The sequence below is a fragment of the Terrapene carolina genome, unplaced genomic scaffold (genome assembly GCF_002925995.2).
Source record: "Terrapene carolina triunguis isolate 2854851 unplaced genomic scaffold, T_m_triunguis-2.0 Scaffold53, whole genome shotgun sequence".
Taxonomy (NCBI): Eukaryota; Metazoa; Chordata; order Testudines; family Emydidae; genus Terrapene; species Terrapene triunguis.
The window spans coordinates 1,565,144-1,586,867 of record NW_020664404.1 but is presented as its reverse complement, the minus strand read 5'-3'; the positions used below and the strand labels follow the sequence as shown (position 1 = coordinate 1,586,867).

General features: G+C 49.2%; 1 protein-coding gene across 1 annotated transcript in view; it reads left to right on the top strand.

The window, feature by feature from the left end:
* Window positions 1-21,724, top strand: part of LOC112114429 (tetraspanin-15-like) — a 201,036-nt gene that overhangs the window by 89,854 nt on the left and 89,458 nt on the right. Inside the window, exon 5 of the mRNA XM_026657379.2 lies at window positions 2,761-2,846. Within this exon, the coding sequence (XP_026513164.2) occupies window positions 2,761-2,846 (86 nt within the window). The remainder of the gene's footprint in view (window positions 1-2,760; window positions 2,847-21,724) is intronic.

The following is a 21,724-nucleotide window of genomic DNA, read 5'->3' as shown; positions in this document are numbered from 1 at the left end:
GTCGGTCCCCTCGTGGCCGGGGACTGCCCGGCTCTTTATTTCCCCTCTCCTTTTACACAGCCCCCATGCACCTTTGCTCAGCCAATCACTACACCCTTCTTGGGGTCTGGGTTTATTCAGATAACAATAACTCTAAAGTAAAACTCAAAATCCCACCAATCTGTCCCTGGGCCCAGCTTTTACCTCAGAGCCTGGGTGACCGAAAAGGTTCCTTCAACCGAGTAATTTTATCCATTCTTAGGAGGCAACCTGCTCTGGGGTTTGGCTTGTAGCTGCCCTGCTCAGAGCTGACTCCTTTGAAGACTTCCCAGAGTCTGTTTCCCTCAGCAACTACCTCAGAATACAGAATTGGTAGACAAGGTTTAGGAAAAACTGAGCAGGAATGCACATTTTTGTGACCTGTCTTCTAGGTTAAGTTGGCAGGGCCTGGCCATATTTTAGTCAGAATACCAAAGTGTGTGACTGCCCTGTCAAGTTTGGATTATTTGGGAAGTCAAGATTAAGGGAACAAGAATACTCTCTCTGTGATCCAGAAAGACAGTTGGAATGGCCTCCTGGGCAATGCCCCCAGCTCAGAGTGGATAAGGACCAATGTGCTGTCCGGTACAGCCCAGGCATAGGCGTGGGCTGGAAGAGAGAGTGGGGATGTCAGGGGCAGGAGGAGAAATGGCTGGTGTGCCTTGGGATGCAAAGTAGCCCATAGGCAGCTGTTGAATGCTGCTTTAAGTTAGGCACTGCTCTGATTCATGCTGGGAGGTGTGCCGGCCCCAGGAGTTTGCCCAGAGTTAGTTGTCTCAAGGATACCTTTGGCCAGACATTCTCTGCTGCACCTCCTGAGATGTATGGCACAGAATCTGACAGGGTCTGCTTGTTATGCTCATACAAAGCACACAGGATCTTTATAGAGGAAGGCAAATATGCAGCATTTATTGAAAATACAACAGTTAGCATATGCTTTTCAGACACACACACATAGTCCTGCATTGATGTTTATAGTTACCAGTCCAGAGTTTGGATCAATCTAGTGGCCAGCCAGATTGGCCGCAGAGGGGAGCAGGGCTCTATCGGTTGCGATCTGATGCTCCTGGAGTGTGGCAAGATGAACCCAAAGTCCCATGGCCAAGCACCCTGTTCTTATAGGGTTTTTTTTCTGTTGAAGTCTATGGATTTTGCTGTGTCAGTTTGTGACCGGTTACACCTCCGAGAGGGTCATCCTGTCCTTTGTTTGATTTAATCAATTGTCCTTAGGGGTGCCAGCCTTCACCTCAGGATCGTCAATCTGCCCTTCATTATGGATGTCCTTTAAGTCTCTTCACTCCTTCTTCCTTGACCATCTGGTTATAACAATGGCCTTTACACCTTATCTTTTCCTGATGCATACATTCCTCATTCACACAAACAATCTCTTACAGAAACCTTCAAAGGTATACAGACAGCATTTTATATCCAGCAGAATACATTGTAAATCAAGCCTTGCTAAATCTTATAACTAAAACAATTCACATTGGGGCTTCAGGCCCTCAACATTCCTCTAATTTCCTTAACATAGATACAATACAAGATTCTGTCTCTTACTTACTAAAACCTTAAAACAAAGAAATGTATATTTAACTAGAGTGCCTAATTTGTAATGCATATAGGAAACCATAGTAGACATTATAACTTATCCTAAAACAAAAAGGTGATCATAATCAGTCATAAGGATTGTTCTGGTATGTCATTCCTTTCTGCTATTCAAAAAGGGTGGCTGACAGGATGAAATCAAATCATGCATTAATTCTTATGGGACATTATAAAATCCTGCTCCTACATGCTGACCTGAACACAAAATGACTGTCTGTCGACAGCAAAGCCCTTAGGCCTGGTCTGCACTACGCGGTTAGGTCGACGTAAGCTGCCTTGCATCGACCTAGTTGTGGAAGTGTCTTCACTTAAATTTGGCTCCTGCTGACGTAAGTGCCTCTCTACGCCGATTTAGTAACACCACCTCCCCGAGTGGCGTAGAGTCACGGTGGTTGTAATTAGGTCGATGCAGTGTCCGCCTGGACACTGCTTTGCTTGTGTCAACTGTTATTGGCTTTCAGGAGCCGTCCCACAATGCCCCACCCGGACAGTACAATCGATACAAGCGCTCCTGGCAAGGGCGTGCATCGCCGACACAAGGAGGCAAGCATGCACACACAAGTAATTTAATATCTGTGATAGCTCTTGGGTTGACATACTTTTGTAGTGCAGACATGGCCTTAGATATTTAAAGATGCAGTATGGAGCAAATAAAGGCAGAGGTTGCATACAAGAGTGCTAACCCTGAAGGTTCAAAAATCAAGAGTCAGGCGCCAGAAATCATAAGTATTTAAAAAATAAACTTTGGATTCTTATTTGCCTTCTGCTGTTTCAGGTTTTAGGGATCACATTTTCAAGCTTTTCTTCGTAATCACAAAGACTGGGAATTTGTTGTTTTTTTTTGTTTGTGTTTTTTTTTTTTTTTTTTAAATGAAAGTTGCGATTCTCATGTAATCACCTGACTCCAGTAGCTGGAGCTTTAAAAAAAAACACCAACTATTCTGAGATGCAAAATCACAAGACATGGCAACATTGCGGCCTAAACCTTGGACAGTGATCTAGAAAGATGATGGTGGTTTGTAAAAAGGCATAATTTCTGTAGCCTTGTATTTGTCTTCTGTTCTTGGTATTTTCCAAGCATCTTTTTCACTTTGGTATTGTGCTGTTGCTTCTTTTTGTTTCCCCAGATGAATGCAGTTTTCCATTCCAACATCCAAGAGGGGATTAGGCATTATTATGATGACCTGGATTTCAAGAACATTTTGGATTTTGTACAAGAAAAGGTTAGTTTTGCTGTGGTTTTGCTTTGTTTGTTTGTTTAAGTGTTGACATGTTGTTGTAAAGATTGACTTGACCCAATAATTCAGTCGATCCTTCCAGAAGGAGCCACCTGTGCTTCATTAAATAGCAACCAAATAATCAATAAGGGGAATATTAATTGAAAACAGTTATTGATTTTTGTTTTCCTTTCTGAAAACAATGTCTCATGAGTAGTAAGCTGCAATTTCTATGAGTGAAAGAGATATTAAAAAATATATTTAAAATAGGTGATAATTTCCTTCCTACCTGGAATTCATTTCCATTTCAAGGAATGTTTTATTCAGTTTTCCTTAAAAATGCATCCGTCGATCAATCAATTATTTTTGGTTCTGCAATGATCCAGACGAACCTGACAGGTGCTTTACAGTTGCAAATCACTCTGCTACTGAGGCTAAACATTCTTTCTGGTTAGTCTCGTGTTCTTACCATGAAGAATCTCACACAGTTAATTTTGCACTCGCAATATATAATAGTGTGTGTGCACCCACTCCAGGAGAGAGCCCCTTTGTGCTTTGAAAGAAGTTACTTTTTATCTTCACGTTTTCATGGATAATCTCTGTTAACTACTCAGTATTGTCAGTTTTTATCACCTGAAATATTTTTTATATTAACACAAGCTCTGATGCTAAGTTGTTGCTGTTGTTGTTTTGCTAAACTTCATGACTATTGAAGCCAAGCCTCAGAAATACAATACTTGATAATCTGCTTTAAGGCTGGGGTTTACAAAGGAGCCTAACTCTTCATATGTACAAGCCCTTAAGGGCCCTATTACTGTTGACATTTAGTAGTAGCTATGTAAATAAAATTTTCAAAAATACCTAAGTGACATAGGAACCCAAGTCCCTTAAGTTCATTTGAAAAATCCTATCCTACTTTTTTGTTAATTATCAAATAGTAATGACCGGAAGAAAGCACACCCCATCTCTGAGGAGGCAGTGTGGCGTAGGTGTTAGAGCAGCGGGGTGGGATTCAGGAGAGCTGGGTTCTATTTCCAACTCTGCTATTGGCCTGCTGGGCAACCTTGGACAAGTCACTTCCCCTCGCTGTGCCTCAGTTTCCCCATCTGTAAAATAGGGATAATGATGCTTACCTCCCTTTGTAAAGCACTTGTAAAGCCCTGTCTCTGTTCCAATTCAGGTAATTATTTTCTGTTTTCCCTGACTACTCTGCAATCTTATTTGGCCAAGGCATTCACTTTCTGTCCTGTATTTCTGTATAGCATTGCTATAGGATCCATTTAATTCATAAGTAGGTGAGGTGATTATTAGGGATCGCGCCAAATGAAAGTAGAAGAATACCAGGCACTGTATTGTTTGCAGGGTATTTTATGCAGTCAAGGTACCGTGGCTGCTGTTAGTCAGCATCTACCCACAGTTTCCATACAATGCAGTGTTTTACTGTACATAGAGTAGGAAGAATTGCAGGAATTCCGATACTTCCATGGGTAAATATTGATTTTTAAATGGAGACCTGTAATTGACAGATATATTAAGTATCTGCTAGCTGCAAACATGATACTTTCCTAGCAAGAGTTCAGAGGGAGTCACAAGAGCGTATATGAGTAGTCACTGCTCATTCTACACTCCTCCATCTCTGTGTATCCTATTAGCAGAGGTGATCTGGCTTATTAGCGTCATGATTTAAAAAAAAAGTCATGTGGTTTGCTGGCAGCAAACATATTGTAGGGAGAGTTTTTCAAAGGCTCTCATCTCTCTCACTGGGAGTGAATGGCTTATGTTTTAGAAGTGAGGATAGTTTATGATCTTCATGGCCATGGTTTGAATGCTGCCCTGTTGACTGAACATCATTCCCATTTGATACCATTTGCCAGAATTTGGGAATGGGAGACAAGGGATGGATCACTTGATTACCTGTTCTGTTCATTCCCTCTGGGGCACCTGGCACTGGCCACTGTCGGAAGACTGCACTAGATGGACCTTTGGTCTGACCCAGTATGGCCATTCTTATATTATTATGATATCCGTTAGGTTGTTTGTATGAAATGCATTGATGGCATTGTCGTTCCTCCTGAATAGGTATTTATATCCTAAAACCTGCCTTCATTATTGCCTTTGCTGGGATTCTCAGCACAGAGGTCAAGAAAGGAACGAGGCATGGAGCGTGAACTACCTCCTTGTGTGCGTGAGCACCAGCTGAGGCACCAGTTGTACAATTACTAGTGAATTGATTAGAGAGAGGCTTCCACAGCATCTGCTGACCTGAGATGTGTGTATTTTTTTTTTTTTACAGGTATCTGTGTGGCACCCATCACTAGAGTAGCTGGGTGTAGTATACATGGACTTGTATAGAAATACCAAGTAATCCCTGTGTGCAGGGAGCTAATAACCTACAGCCTTAATGTATATATGTATCAGCCTTATGAGATTTCTCTCACCAGTTACCCACAGCAAGAGGGTTTTTGCTAGGTGAATAGATTATTAATAGTTCTATTATCATCTTCACGAGAAGGGGAATGTGGGGGTGATGCAGACTTTGTGTTTCAGCTGGTACATTTTCATAGCTATTTGACAATGTTGCTGGGTCCTGTGTTTCTTTAAAAATAGCAAGATCTAATATCTCCTGGTAGGTCTTTTAAAAATTGCTAAACACCTGATTGAGATGCACAACAGGGAACGTGGAAGCTTCAAAATCATGTCATTCTGCCTCACTTCCTGACTACAGGCTCTGCTCACATAGGCTCATGGGAAACGTGGTGTTGCTGTAGGGGATCTAAGGAAGGATAACAGCCAGGCAACTCAAGAGTCACTGGTCCCTGTCACAAAAAGGAACAGAGTTCTCTTTTTATAGTCTTGTTTGCTCTGGTAAAGGCATAACATAGAGTATGGATATTCATGAAGTCCTGTATCGGGGGTAGCCATGTTAGTCTGTATCCACAAAAACAACAAGGAGTCTGGTGGCACCTTAAAGACTAACAGATTTATTTGAGCATAAGCTTTTGTGGGTAAAAAACCTCACTTCTTCAGATGCAGATCTGAAGAAGTGAGGTTTTTTTATCCATGAAAGCTTATGCCCAAATAAATCTGTTAGTCTTTAAGGTGCCACTGGACTCCTTGTTGTTTTCATGAAGTCCTGAGCAGCAGATCTTCAATTATGTGCCTCAATAAGTCAGTTGACTAGCTGAGTGACGTTATCTGGTTTTTTAACTCTAACAACTAATTAGTTCACATAGTGCTGGTCCCCTCTGCCCACTAATTACTCATTCACTTAAGCCTTTTGCATGGGAAGTTAATTGTTAAATGTTTCATTCCTTTCTCGCCAGTCCACCATTGTTCAGTCACGCTTCCTCCCTGTTTAATGTTGACTCCCTTCCGTACATTGTGAATAGTTGTCATGAATCTCAAAGCAGAGGCATACACTCACAGCACAGTGAGCAGCTAAGCCACATGTGGGTGGCATGGGGAATAGAACTGCAAGCCAGAAGGGTCTGCCACTTGAGCTGAAGGAAGCATCTGTCTGTACCTGTCTTGTCTGTACCAGTGTTCTACTTGCTTTATGGATAAATAGAGGATTTGACTCCTCCAGGGTATCAAATGACACCATTCACAGGCTCCTGGCCATTTCAAAATGAGAAGGATCTTGTGACTTAAAGCATCTGAGTTCCATTGCTGGTTCTGCCACAGATTTTGTGTTTGACTTTATATGGTCTCTCTTTTGGCCTGATTTTTCAAAGGTGCTGAGTACAGATGCTGACTAGAGGCGGACCAACTCTAGCAAATCAGGCTTTAACTTCTCTGCAGTGTAGATTTCCTGTCTGCACAATGAGATTCCTCCCCTAGCTGACCAGGGTCTTGCAGCTTCATTAATTAATGTTTTTCATTAGCATTTGTAACACAAAAGGCAGCCCTTGGAAAGAAGGGACTTTGAGAGTGCTGTTCGTTTTCAGCATCTTTGTTGAATGTAGGAGTGGTACCATTGCTAAATGTTTTATCTCTTAAAGGTCAAGCCTGGATTCAAATTCACCGGAACAGTCCAGTGCTGCCAAAACATGCTGTTCTGAGCATAGTTGTGTCTCAGAAGGTGCACAGAGCCCTGCTGCAGATCACTAGTGACAGTCCAGGATTGAATCTGGTCAGCACATCTTCATTGCATCAAGTGTAGAATGCAGGAAGTGAGTTCCTTTCTGACTTGGTTAGCTTCTTTTCCTTGTTTTTTTTTGCTGGTTTTCGGACCAGTGAAGCTGGAAAGAGAAGTAATCCAAGGTGCTATTGCTGCTTCGTATTCTTTCCCCATCACTGCTGCTGGCAATGTGCTTTTATCTCTTTGATTCAATTTGTTTCTTTAAATTAAATGAGTAAGATCCATTCATCCATAAAACACTTTCACATAACTGGCAGTTCCTGTCCTCGGTTCTGCATTGTCTTTTCCTCCTCCATCCCTGGCTTCTCCACATATCTCCAATATTTTAAGCTTGAACTCCCTCATTGTTTTATTTCTCAGCAATGCCAAGCACCTAGATTTGGCTAGCTCAGGGGTCGGCAGCCTTTCAGAAGTGGTGTGCCGAGTCTTCATTTATTCACTCTAATTTAAGGTTTCGCATGCCGGTCATACATTAAGGTTTTGCGTGCCAGTTTTTAGAAGGTCTCTCTCTATAAGACTATAATATATAACTATTGTTGTATGTAAAGTAAATAAGGTTTTAAAAATGTTTAAGAAGCTTCATTTAAAATTAAATTAAAATGCAGAGCCCCCCGGACCGGTGGCCAGGACCCAGGCAGTGTGAGTGCCACTGAAAATCAGCTCGCATGCCGCCTTTGGCACGCGTGCCATAGGTTGCCTACCCCTGGACTAGCTAAATCTCCCGAGTGCTTTCTTATGAAAACAGGGATGGTTTCTACAAATCATTAGGGTTTTGCCATTGATGATCCCACGTATAGTTAAGGCTGAAAGAGAAAAGGCCTTGAAGGTCCCTGTTAAGCATTTTCTCATGACTCATCTCTTCTATTCCATCAGGGGGAATACACAGGACTTTTTTCAATATCCCTCCAGTGTTGCTTTTTTGGGAGGGTCAGATTTATTGCAGGTCAGTGAAAACTGGTGAGCTGTCCAATACAAGGTGTACACAGCAATAGCACCTTGAATGCACTCTCTACTTGCACTGCATCTAAGAACTTCACATGATTTGTCTACTAGTGGTACTATCGCTGGTAGACAAGTCATGTCAAGTTCTTCTTCGAGTGCTTGTTCACGTCCATTCCACATTAGGTGTGCGCGCGCCGCATGCACGAATCGTCGGAAACTTTCCCTCAGCGGCTCCCGTCGGGCCCGCAGGGTCTCCCTTCCCGCCAGAGCGGCGCCCCGCCCTCGCGTATATATATCCCTGCCGGCCCGACCCTCCCTCAGTTCCTTCTTACCGCCCGTGGCGACGTTGGAACAGCTCTGTCTCTCGTCTGAGAGTGTCCCTTAGCATAGCCATTAGCAATAGTTATCAGTTCATAATATAGTTAAGTGTTTAGTGTTAAGTAGTTAATTAGTTCTTCACAAAGACCAAAAACCTCTTTGTAATAGGCGTTTGGCCAACCCCGGCACCGGCCCTGGGCGGCGGGGCATGCCGCACGCCCAAGGCTTCAAGGCTTGTGCCGCGTGCCGCAGGCCTATGCCATTGAGCGACCCGCACGAGTCGTGTCTCCGTTGCCTCGGGGAGGCACACCAGAAGGAGCGCTGTAAAATTTGTAAGGCTTTCAAGCCCAGGACTAAGAAAGAGAGAGACTTTCGCCTTAAACAGCTCCTCATGGAGGCGGCGTTACAGCCCTCCTCTTCCGCGGCACCGTCGACTTCGGTGCGGAGTGCCCCGGCATCTGTCCGCGACCCGACACCGGCGGTGCAGAGTAAGCCTTTGGTGCCGTCGCGGCGAGAACACGCCCGGCACCGGTCGTCTTCGCCGGCCAAGTCGAAGGGCCAGCCCAAGGCCCGGGGTCGCTCCCCACACAAGAAGGTGGCACCGGCAAAGACCGCAAGTGCGGCCAAGGCTGTTACGGCCCCGATACAGGTCCCGGTACCAGTGGCTCCGGCGCCGAAGGGCCCGTCGAGCCCCGGGACAAGCGCGTCGAGTGAGGAGGAAGGGCTGGAGGAACTGTTGGAACAGCCCTCCACCCCTGACACATTTGAGGCAGCAAAGGACCTCATTGAATTGTCCTCCGAAAGCACACTCCGAGCTAAAGACATTCCGCCGCGACTGCCATCCAAGGGCAAGCCGGCGATGATGTGCCCATCGCGGTCGCCATCTCGGCACCGTTCACGGCGCCGGTCCCGGTCGAGCTCCGCCTCGGTGAACTCCCGGCTTCCCGCCGCGCAACGGGCCACCAAACAGTCAAGCCCCGACGCGAGCGAGGCACCGTCCCAACAGCCCGGCTCAAGCAGGCACCGGGACGCTTCGGTGGCGAGGTTCCCAAGACCATCCTCCCGCAGCCGTTCCCGGTCCCACGGTCAACGGTACCGTTCCAGGTCCAGATCGGCACGGCGCCACTCACGGTCCCGGTCCCAACGGCACCGCTCCCCGACACCGGACCGGCACCGCCCCACGGCACCGCCGTGGCCCTCTAGGTTGCCGTCCCTAGCGTCGGAAGAGGGCTCGGGCTTTTCCAGCAGATATGGCCGCAGAGGGCACGCCGCTAGAGAGCGCGAGGCCTCTTGGCAACCGCATTGGAGCCATCCTGGACAATGGCCGTTCTGGACTCCGTGGGCCTATCATCAGCAAGGCCCTCCATCCAGAACCTCGAGATCGGGCCCCTCAGGAGGCCGGTCCCGCTCCCCACGGTGCCGTCCTGCCTCCCGTGCGGAGGCCACGGTCTCCAGACCACCCGACACAGATAGGGCGGACTCGGCACCGAGCCCGGCACGGTCCCTGACTCAGGGCAGGGGACGCACCCCGGAGGGCCACCCCACTGAGGAGGAGTTACAGGAGGACGAGGACGCTCAAAAGGCCATGACCTCCTCCTCCTCACCGGACGAAGCCGTGGCGGGCACAACAGTGTCCGGCCCTCCCCCTATTGACCACCGGGCACACCAGGACCTGCTTCGGCGGGTAGCCCTCAACTTGGGACTACAAGCAGAGGAGACGGTTGAACAGGAGGACCCTATGGTGGACATTCTGAGCCCGGAGGGTCCCTCTAGGATCACGCTCCCGCTCATAAAAACGGTCCAGTCAAACTATAAGACCGTATGGCAAACGCCAGCCTCCTCTGCGCCAACTGCAAAGGGCGTGGAGAGAAAGTACTTTGCCCCGTCCAAGGGGTTTGACTTTCTGTTCTCCCATCCGACCCCATGTTCGCTGGTCGTCTCGGCGGTTAACGAACGGGAAAGGCATGGCCAGGAGGCCCCAGCCCCTAAGGCCAAGGAAGCAAAATGGCTAGACCTATTTGGTAGGAAAGTCTACTCGTCCGGAGGCCTCCAGTTACGGATCGCAAACCAGCAAGCGATCCTGAATAGGCACAACTTTAACTCATGGGCTTCAGTGTCCAAGTTCAAGGACGCCTTGCCTCAGGGCTCACAACCCGAGTTTGCGGCCATAGTGGACGAGGGGAAGGCGGTGGCCAAAACCTCTTTACAGGCCTCACTTGACTCTGCTGACGCAGCCGCTAGAACAATCGCGTCAGGCGTTGTGATGAGACGCTCTGCATGGCTGCAGTCTTCTGGCCTTCCTCCGGAGGTACAAAACACCCTCCAGGACCTGCCGTTCGAGGGTTTGGGCTTGTTTTCAGAGCAAACAGACGCCAGACTGCATAGCCTCAAGGACTCTCGGGCTACCCTCAAGTCCTTGGGGATGCACACCCCGGTGACACAGAGGAAGCCTTTTAAGCCCCAACCTCCGCAGAGGCAGTACCATCCTCGACAAGAGCCGTTCCGCAGACGGGGCAGGGATAACAGGCGTAGACGCAACAATACGCCTAACCAAGGCCAAAGCCAGGGCCAAAACAAACCGCAGCCGGGAAACAAACCAGGGTTTTGAAGCTGCGATCGAGGACAGTGTACCCATCTCCGTTCCGGATCCCCCCCTGTGTTTCGGGGACCGCCTGTCTCATTTCTACCGTGCTTGGTCCAGTATAACATCAGACCGTTGGGTCCTCCGCACGGTGGAGACAGGTTATACCCTCCAGTTCTCCTCGCCCCCTCCCTCCCACCCACCAACCCCGTCCCTCTTCAGGGACCCCTCTCACGAGCAACTCCTCATGCAGGAGGTTCAGACCCTCCTTTCAGTGGGAGCGGTGGAAGAGGTTCCCCCGGACCTCAGAGGAAAAGGGTTCTACTCGAGATACTTCCTCATTCCCAAAGCAAAAGGGGGCCTCCGTCCTATTCTGGACCTTTGCAAGTTAAACAAGTACTTGCTCAAACCACGTTTCCGTATGGTCTCCCTTGGTACCATCATTCCTTCCCTGGATCCGGGGGATTGGTACTCTGCCCTCGATATGAAAGATGCCTACTTTCACATCACCGTCCGGCCCGCCCACCGGCGATTCCTGCGCTTCACCGTCAACCAGCGCCATTTCCAGTTTACGGTCTTGCCCTTCGGCCTGGCGACGGCCCCGCGCGTTTTTACAAAATGCATGTCAGTGGTAGCGGCCTTTCTTCGAAAAAGAAGGATGCGCGTCTACCCGTACCTGGACGATTGGCTCCTAGCGGGCCAGTCGGAGGCGGAGGTTCGCACCCACGTGGCACTGGCGCTGCAGTTATTCCGAGAACTCAGCCTGTTGGTCAATGTGCCCAAGTCTTCACTAGTCCCCACACAAAGGCTGGACTTCATAGGGGCAGTCCTGGACTCGGTGGCGGCAAGGGCGAGTCTTCCCGTATCGCGATTCCTGGCTATCTAGGAGGCCGTGACCTCCATTCTGCGATTCCCCACGACCACGGCCAGATGTTGCTTACAACTCTTGGGGCACATGGCAGCATGCACGCACGTAGTTGGGCTCGCCCGTCTCAGGCTCCGGCCTCTGCAGCTGTGGTTGGCCCAGGTATATCGCCCCACCAGAGACCCATTGGACATGGTCGTCACGATCCCAGCTCGAGTATCGAGCGCCCTCTGTTGGTGGCTCGATCAACAGCAGGTTTGCATGGGGGTCCCGTTCGCCGCCCCACAACCAGTTCTGACGTTAGTAACAGACGCGTCGGACCTGGGTTGGGGGGCGCACCTAGGGGACCAGCGCACTCAGGGCTTGTGGTCCAGGGAGGAACGGTTGCTTCACATCAACCTGAAGGAGCTGAGGGCGGTTCGCCTCGCCTGCCAGACCTTTCACGCTACCATAAGAGGACACAGCGTGTCGGTTCTGACGGACAACACTACCGCTATGTTTTACATAAACAAGCAGGGCGAGTCCCGGTCCTCTCCCCTCTGTCACGAGGCTCTCCTCCTCTGGGACTTCTGCATAGCCCATTCAGTGCACCTTCGGGCGACATATCTCCCCGGGATCCAGAACGGGCTGGCGGACCGTCTCAGCCGGTCCTATCTCATGCACAAGTGGAGGCTGAGACGAGACATCCTCCATTCCATCTTCCTGAGGTGGGGGTTTCCCCAGGTGGACCTGTTTGCCAACAAGGACAACAGCCAGTGCCCGCAATTTTGCTCATTCCAGAACCGCAGTCCGGGCTCAATGGCGGACGCCTTTGCAATCCCGTGGGGCGGAAGCCTGAGGTACGCCTTCCTCCCATTCCCACTTATCCACAGGGTCCTCCTAAAAACCTGCAGGGACAGGGCGACAGTCATTCTCATCGCCCCGGCGTGGCCACGCCAACACTGGTTCACAACTCTGTTGGAACTGTCCGTGACCACTCCGATAGCCCTCCCCCTCCATCACGACCTCATCGCTCAAGATCGGGGTCGCCTACTCCACCCAAACCTGCCGTCGCTGCATCTCACGGCATGGCTTCTCTCTGGCTAAGTGATGTGGAGCACAGATGTTCTCACGAGATCCAGCAGATCCTCCTTGGTAGTAGGAAACCCTCCACAAGGGCAACCTACCTTGCTAAGTGGAAGCGCTTCTCCTTGTGGTGTGAGCCTCAACACTCCCAGCCCTTGCAGGCCTCGATACCACTGATTCTGGACTACTTGCTGCACCTCAAGCGTCAAGGCCTCGCCTCCGCTTCTATTAAGGTGCATCTGGCCGCCATATCGGCGTTCCACCCTGGGGAATCGGGGAGATCCGTGTTCTCCAATCCCACGGTAGTCCGATTCCTCAAGGGGCTGGAGAGGGTGTTCCCCTACTCGCGCCCTCCTACACCCCCGTGGAACCTCAATCTGGTCCTCACTAAGCTCATGGGGCCGCCATTTGAACCCCTGGCCTCTTGCTCCCTCACGCACCTTTCATGGAAGGTCGCGTTTCTCGTGGCCATCACCTCGGCTAGGAGGGTATCGGAATTGAGGGCCCTCACCTCGGAGCCTCCTTATACCGTCTTTTATAAAGATAAGGTGCAGCTTAGGCCTCACCCTAAATTCCTCCCAAAGGTGGTCACGAATTTTCACATGGGGCAGGACATTTGTTTACCGGTGTTCTTCCCCAAGCCCCATACAGACCCAAGCCATCGCAGCCTACATACCCGGGATGTTCGGCGGGCCTTGGCTTTTTATCTGGACCGTACCAGGCCTTTCCATAAATCGACTCAGCTGTTCGTGGCCATTGCGGAACGGATGAAGGGCCAGCCTATTTCGACGCAGCGCCTCTCGGCATGGATCGTGCTTTGCATACGTACGTGCTATGAGCTCGCCAACATGCCTGCACCTCAGATCAGGGCTCACTCCACTAGGGCCCAGGCGTCCTCGACGGCCTTCTTGGCACAGGTCCCGCTCCAGGAGATCTGCAGGGCAGCCACCTGGTCGTCAGTGCATACCTTCACAGCCCATTACGCGGTCCACCATCAGACCAGAGATGACGCGATGGTCGGCAGGGCAGTGCTTCAATCAGTTGTTCCTTGACTCCTACCCTCCTCCAATGGTAAGCTTGTGAGTCACCTAATGTGGAATGGACGTGAACAAGCACTCGAAGAAGAAAAGACGGTTACTTACCTTCTGTAACTGTTGTTCTTCGAGATGTGGTGTTCACATCCATTCCACTTCCCACCCTCCTTCCCCTCTGTCGGAGTCACCGGCAAGAAGGAACCGAGGGAGGGTCGGGCCAGCAGGGATATATATACGCGAGGGCGGGGCGCCGCTCTGGCGGGAAGGGAGACCCTGCGGGCCCGACGGGAGCAGCTGAGGGAAAAGTTTCCGACGATTCGTGCACGCGGCGCGCGCACACCTAATGTGGAATGGACGTCAACAACACATCTCGAAGAACAACAGTTACAGAAGGTAAGTAACCTGGAGGGAATGGTTTGATGGGATAACGTGATTTTAGTCAATTAGGCAATAACGGCCATCGCTGGTAAAATGAGGGTCTGGCTAGAGAATCTTGCCTGTATGCTCGGGGTTCTGCTGATCGCCATATTTGGGGTCGGGAAGGAATTTTCCTCCAGGGTAGATTGGCAGTGGCCCTGGAGGTTTTTTGCCTTCCTCCGCAGCATAGGGCAGGGGTCGCAAGCTGGAAGATTCTCTGCGACTTGAAGTCTTTAGATCACGATCTGGAGACTTCAACAGCAGAGTTAAGGGAAAGTGGGGGGGTCAGCTTTTGTGGCCTGCATCATGCGGGAGGTCAGACTAGATGACCATATTGGTCCCTTCTGACCTTAAAGTCTATGAGTCTGAGTCTATGAGTCTTTTCTTATGATACGTCAAACTTTAGCCAGTAGATGCCATACCGTTTTGAGAGAGGCTGTTCTTGTGGCATTTCCACCCTGGCCAGAAGCAGGAAACATCAGAACATGGTCATGTTCTCAACTTCCAGTGCAGTATCACTGGATAGTTTGGAAAGCATCTTAAAACCTCTGTGCTCAGCTGGACGTCTTGGGATTTGCCCATAAGAGCTTCCGGTGCTGTTGGCTGTTCCACCGTTTCCTGCCTCCTCTTCATACTCCACCTGCTTTATATACCCCAGTGTCTGTTGTTGTTTTTTTAATTCATTCAAGCCTTCCCTCTGGATTCTATTTTAGGCAGCTCAGGCTAGAGCTCCACATGTTACACGGGAGGTATGTAGTGTTTGCAAAAATTTTTACATTTGAGACTAAGTAATTTGACTGTAGCATAGTTTCCCTTTAAAGGGCACCCGATCAAGCATTATTGCATTTATTTCTGGTATCATCAGATGGAAATGTGGGAGCAATAGACGTTAAAATATTAGCATAATAAATATTGCAACCCACAAGCTTGGGGGAGCTGTTCCACGTCCCAATTTTCTAGATAGATACATCCTTGAATGAAACCTTGAATCATGAGTCAGACCCTTGAAAGCTGAGAAAGGGTACTGTGTTTCTTGTTCATATGTCAAGCCTCTTTTCAACCAGAAATCGGCAAAGTTAATCTTCCAACATTTCTATAGTTCTTTCCCTTATGGAATTTAACAGATGATAACCCTTTTGCTGGCTAGTCAATCCATCTCATAGAACTTAACAGAAACTGATGTGGGTTGCCAGAGGTTCAAACTCCCTAGAGATTAGATTTCATTCTTTTAGGCTTCAGAGTAACTTTCTTTTAAAACCATAATGCATTTCTACAGCATTCTATTGGCTTTGCCCAGGATCTTCAAAGGGAGGGAGATAGGCATCCCATTCCCCTTGAAAGTCAATATGAGTTGCAGATCTTGGCCTTCCATCAGCCTATTCATTTTTATAGGATTTTTCTATAGGAATTTCCTCATTGTGTAAGGAAAATCATTTTGTTGCACTGACGAGGCCTGCTGCCTCAGCTACTTACTGGTACAAACCAAATCTACCAAGGGTTAAACTCATTTTATGTTGACTGTAGCCTGCCTCCCATGCAGTAGCAGCCAGCAGAATTGCATAGGACCCTAAGAATTACCATAGTGGATCAAACTAGTCCCACAGCCAGATGGTTCAAAGGAATAGGAATACCTTGGGCCAGGACTGTTCCTCTTTCAAGCTTAGAAAATAAACTGGCTGAGTTAGAAGGGATTTGTAATAACTTTTAACGTGAAACTGTGCCCCAGTGGACAATCTTAAAGATGCCTAAACCACTGATTAGCTGTTAAAATCAAAAGCCTTTCAATTTCACTCTCAATTTGAAGTCAACAGTAATACAATATTTCACATTTGAATAGCCCCTTTAATTTTAAAATGTCAAAGCACTTCACAAATAATGCATCTAGCTCCTCAGAGAGAGTAAGTGTTGTTATCCTTATTTCATCATTTGGGAAACCAAGGCACAGAAAAGGAGGGAGTAAATTTCCCTTAGAGAATCTGTGGCAGAGCTAGGAACAGAATCCAGGAACTGGACTCCAGTTCTTTACCTTGACTAAGATCATTCTTCTTCCATGGAAAAGTAAGCCAATCCCTCTTATTACTGAAAGAACAAAGTGTAAAGAACAAGATTCTTGCTATAACAAATTTATGTGTTATAGATGCTTGGAAATAGCTTTGAAGCTGCTATTTACTATTGCTAAAGCTTGGCAGTTTTTGCAAGTCATACCACTATTCAGAACTCATTCGGTTGCCTTAACTGAGGAAATAATAAACTAGATTTTACCTTTGACAATATATAATAAATAATGCAAGTAATAATGCAAAGGAGATTGGTTAGGACTCAATAAATCATTTGGATTAGTTTCCCTTACACCATATGAAGTAGTAGCTGGAACATTGATAATACTGGCCTCATAACTGTTGATTTTTATCTACATATCAAATAGACTTCACTGCGTGGGTGTCAGCAGCATGATGAATTTTTGAAGGGTGCAAAATCTCAGCAACTGAATTGTCAAAGGCAAGGGTCAGCAGGTGCAATTTGTGTCTTGTAAATGTCCTTTTTCTATGACTTCATGCACTACCCTTGCAGTCTGCTAGACCCAAAATACTCTGCATTTCAATAACACCAAGGATCTCAAAGCACTTTACAAATGTCAATTAAAACTTTGTCTATATACACTTGAACCAGATAGTTAACTGATTTAATTGAGTTGGGTTAAACTGGCATCGTTTAACTGGTGCAAGTGTGTTTATATATACTCTGAGGGTATGTCTACACTGCAAAAAAGACCCTTGGCAGCAAGTCTCAGAGCCTGGGTCAGCTGAAACCTTGCCGGGTTTCAGAGCCTGGGCTCCAGCCCGAGCTCAGATGTCTACAGTCCTGTTTGTAGCCATGAATCGCGAGCCTAAGGGTATGTCTACACTACGAGAGTAGTTCGATTTTACTTAAATCGAATTAGTGGAACCGATATTACAAAGTCGAACGTGTGTATCCACACTACGAACAGTAATTCGACTTTGTGAGTCCACACTAATGGGGCAAGCGTCGACATTGGAAGTGGTGCACTGTGGGCAGCTATCCCGCAGTCCCCGCTGCCCATTGGAATTCTGGGTTGAGCCCCCAATGCCTGCTGGGGAAAAAAATGTGTCGAGGGTGGTTTTGGGTAACTGTCATCATTCAACCGTCACTCCCGCCCTCCCTCCCTGAAAGCGCCGGCGGGCAATCAGTTCGCGCACTTTTCTGGTGAGTGACAGCGTGGACGCCACAGCACTGCGAGCATGGAGCCCCCCGCTGCGATCATCGGTGCAGTTATGGCCGTTATCAACACCTCGCACCTTATCATCCACCTTTTTCAGAGGCAGATGCTGAGAAATCGGGCGAGGAGGCTACGGCAGCGCGGTGAGGACATTAAGTCTGAGAGGGGCACAGACCTGTTACAAAGCACGGGACCCTGCGCCGTGGACATCATGGTGGCAATGGGTCATGTTGATGCTGTGGAACGGCGATTCTGGGCCCGGGAAACAAGCACGGACTGGTGGGACCGCATAGTGCTGCAGGTCTGGGATGAATCACAGTGGCTGCGAAACTTTCGCATGCGTAAGGGAACTTTCCTGGAATTTTGTGAGTTGCTGTCCCCTGCCCTGAAGCGCAAGGACACCCGGATGCGAGCAGCCCTGACTGTCCAGAAGCGAGTGGCCATAGCCCTCTGGAAGCTTGCAACGCCAGAGAGCTACCGGTCAGTCGCGAACCACTTTGGCGTGGGCAAATCTACCGTGGGGGTTGCTGTGATGCAAGTAACCAACGCAATCGTTGAGGTACTGCTGTCAAAGGTAGTGACCCTGGGAAACGTGCAGGTCATCATAGATGGCTTCGCCGCGATGGGATTCCCAAACTGCGGTGGGGCTATAGATGGAACTCACATCCCTATCCTGGGACTGGAGCACCAGGCCAGCCAGTACATTAACAGAAAGGGCTACTTTTCAATGGTGCTGCAAGCACTGGTGGACCATAGGGGACATTTTACCAACATCAACGTCGGATGGCCGGGCAAGGTTCATGACGCTCGTGTTTTCAGGAACTCTGGTCTGTTTAGACGGCTGCAGGAAGGTATTTACTTCCCAGACCACAAAATAACTGTTGGGGGATGTGGAGATGCCTATAGTGATCCTCGGGGACCCAGCCTACCCGCTAATGCCCTGGCTCATGAAGCCTTATACAGGCGCCCTGGACAGTGAAAAAGAACTCTTCAACTACTGGCTGAGCAAGTGCAGAATGGTGGTGGAGTGTGCTTTTGGACGTCTCAAGGGGAGATGGAGAAGCTTACTGACTCGCTCTGATCTCAGCGAAACCAATATCCCCATTGTTATTGCAGCTTGCTGTGTGCTCCACAATCTCTGTGAGAGCAAGGGGGAGACGTTTATGGCGGGGTGGGAGGTTGAGGCAAATCGCCTGGCTGCTGATTACGCCCAGCCAGACAGCCAGGCGATTAGAAGAGCCCAGCGGGACGCGCTGTGCAGCCGGGAAGCTTTGAAAGCTAGGTTCCACAGTGAGCAGGGTAACCTGTGACTATTAAGTTTGTTTAAAGAGAAGCTGAACCTGCCCCCGTTTCTTTACCCAATTAATGTTGACTATCCTCTCCAGTTACCAACCCCCTTCCCCCCTCTTCCAACACACCTTTAAAAATAAAATAAATGAAACTTTGTTCATTAACACCGTTTTCTTTATTAAGGATTTCGTGGTAAAGTGTTGAAACTGGGACGCAGACTGTGATGGGGAGCGGGTGTAGTGATGGAAAGAACATTTCTAAACTCGAGGAATGACAGGCTCCTGCTCCTAGAGCGGTCCGCAGTGGTGGACTGGTTGTTTCAACGGAGCCTGCCACCCCTCCTTTTCGGGACTCTGTGTGTGGGGGCTATGTGACTTTGTGGCGGTGGAGGACGGTTACAGATCCCCTGCTGCGTGGCTCTGTCATCCAGGCTAAGGACCGCTGCATAAGATCTGTAAGCGCCCTCCCCCGCCACAAACTCACATAGCCCCCCCACACAGAACATGAAAACCACCTCCCAGACTGACCAGGGTGCCTAGTGACTGCAGTGTGTGTGTGTGTGTGTGTGTGTGTGTGTGTGTGTGACCTGCTGCTGAACCTGCCCCCGTGTCTGTACCCTGGTAAAGGTGACTGTCCTCTCCAATTACCAACCCCCTTCCCCCCTTCAAACACACTGTCCTCTAAAAGAACATGACGGAAACAGTAATTAACAGAAACATATTTTTTATTAACAACTACACAGTTAGGGGATGATACTGGGACAGGGGCTTGGGTGAGGTGCTTTTGGAGTGAAGGAAAGGACTTATCAAATCTTTGGGAATGAGAGCCTTCTGGTACTTGAGCAGTCTGCAGGGGTGGAGTGACTGTTTTCACGGCCCCTGCCGCCCCTCCTTCTTGGGACTTTGGGTGAGGGGGGGATGGGACTTTGTGGCGGGGGAGGGCGGTTAGAGAGAGACTGCAGCGGGGCTCTCTCCTCCTGCCTCCAGTCCTGCAGAACATCTACAAGGCGCCGGAGCGTGTCCGTTTGCTCCCTCATTAGTCCAAGCAGCGTTTGAGTCGCCTGCTGGTCTTCCTGCCGCCACCTGTCCTCCCGTTCGCTGTGTGATCGCTGGTATTGCGAAATGTTCTCCCTCCATTGGGTCTGCTGTGCTGCCTCGGCTCGGGAGCAGCCCATAAGTTCGGAGAACATCTCGTCCCGTGTCCTTCTCTTTCGCCGCCTAATCTGCGCCAGCCTCTGGGAGGGGGATGCCGGGGTATGTTGGGAGACACTCGCAGCTGTGGGATGGGGAAAAGAGAGTGAATTCCTCACAAAGATACATTTTTATGAACAATGAACATAGTCTTTCTCTGTGAACAAGACCATGCACAGCACCTATCACATACGCACTCAGGACAAGGTCGAATTTTCGGCCTTCCCATTCAGTGCCTGGGGTCTTGGAGTACAGATCACACAAGCAGGGCAGGACAGCAGAATTCGGGTAGCAGGCGGACATGGTAAGCCGTAGACTTTTGACTGCTGAAAGCTTAATTTATAGCAGTGCCCTCCTTTCACGTTCAAAGCTATGCCCCTAGCGTTGGCCAGTTCCTGCTGCCAGCAATCCGGCCAGCATGAACTCTGCCCCTGTCCCACCCCCCTCGCGGCTGTCCCCGGGAAAGATCCCTGTATGCTGCCCCTGTCCCGCCTCCACCGTGCGGCTGTAAACTGCCGGTTACAGTTATGTAAAGGAACAGGCAATCAGTCCCAATACTAACATTCCCCTAATTTAAAGCAGGTCACCATGAATGATATCACTCTGAGGAGGATTTTGGACACAGAGAAAGCCCGCATGCTGCGTAAATGCCAGCAAAAACCAGGGCCGTATGCCGCCATGCTGTGCGAGGCACTGATCCCGGAGTACTTGCTGCTAGCCTGGCGCGGAAAAGTTTCCTACCATGGAGAACGCAATAAGGCCGCTCTCCCCAGGAACCTCATGCAAAGGCTTTCAAATTACCTCCAGGAGAGCTTCGTGGAGATGTCCCAGGAGGATTTCTGTTCTATCCCCGGACATATTGACATAATTTTCCAGTAGCTGCACTGCCAAGGACTAAAAAGTAGAGCGCCTAGGGCAAACTAATCATGAAAAACTGGACATTTTGAGATACTTTTGCAGTAGTTGCACTGGCAAGGACTAAAAAGTTAAGCACCTAGGGCAAAGTAATCATGAAAAACCCATTGTTAATATTCAATTCCTGTTCTGTTCAAAATAAATGTTTACATGTTTAAAACACTTACCGACTGATCCTTCCCCTGATTCAGGGTCACGGTTAACGCCTTGGGAGGGGATCTCCGTGAGGGTGATGGAGATCCTGGCTGTCGGGGAAATCAGCGTTGTAAGTGCTGTCGACTGCCTCGTCCTCCTCATCTCCTTCCTCATCTTCCCCGTCTGCGAACATCTCCAAGGAAGCGGCCGTCGACAATACCCCATCGTCAGAGTCCACGGTCAGTGGTGGGGTAGTGGTGGCGGCCGCACCTAGAATGGAATGCAGTGCCTCGTAGAAACGGGATGTCTGGGGCTGGGATCCGGAGTGTCCGTTTGCCGCTTTGGTCTTCTGGTAGCCTTGTCTCAGGTCCTTGATTTTCACGCTGCACTGCGTTGCATCCCGGTTGTATCCTCTGTCTGTCATGGCTTTTGAGATCTTCTCGTAGATCTTCACATTCCGTTTTTTCGATCGCAGCTCCGAAAGCACGGACTCATCGACCCACACAGCGATCAGATCGAAGACTTCCCGATAAGTCCATGCTGGGGCCCTCTTTCTTTTCTGCGATTGCATGGTCACCTCTGCTGGAGAGCTCTGCATCGTTGCCAGTGCTGCTGAGCTCGCCACGATGTCCAAACAGGAAATGAGATTCAAACTGGCCAGACAGGAAAAGGAATTCAAATTTTCCCGGGGCATTTCCTGTGTGGCTGGTCAGAACATCCGAGCTCGGACTACTGTCCAGAGCGTCAACAGAG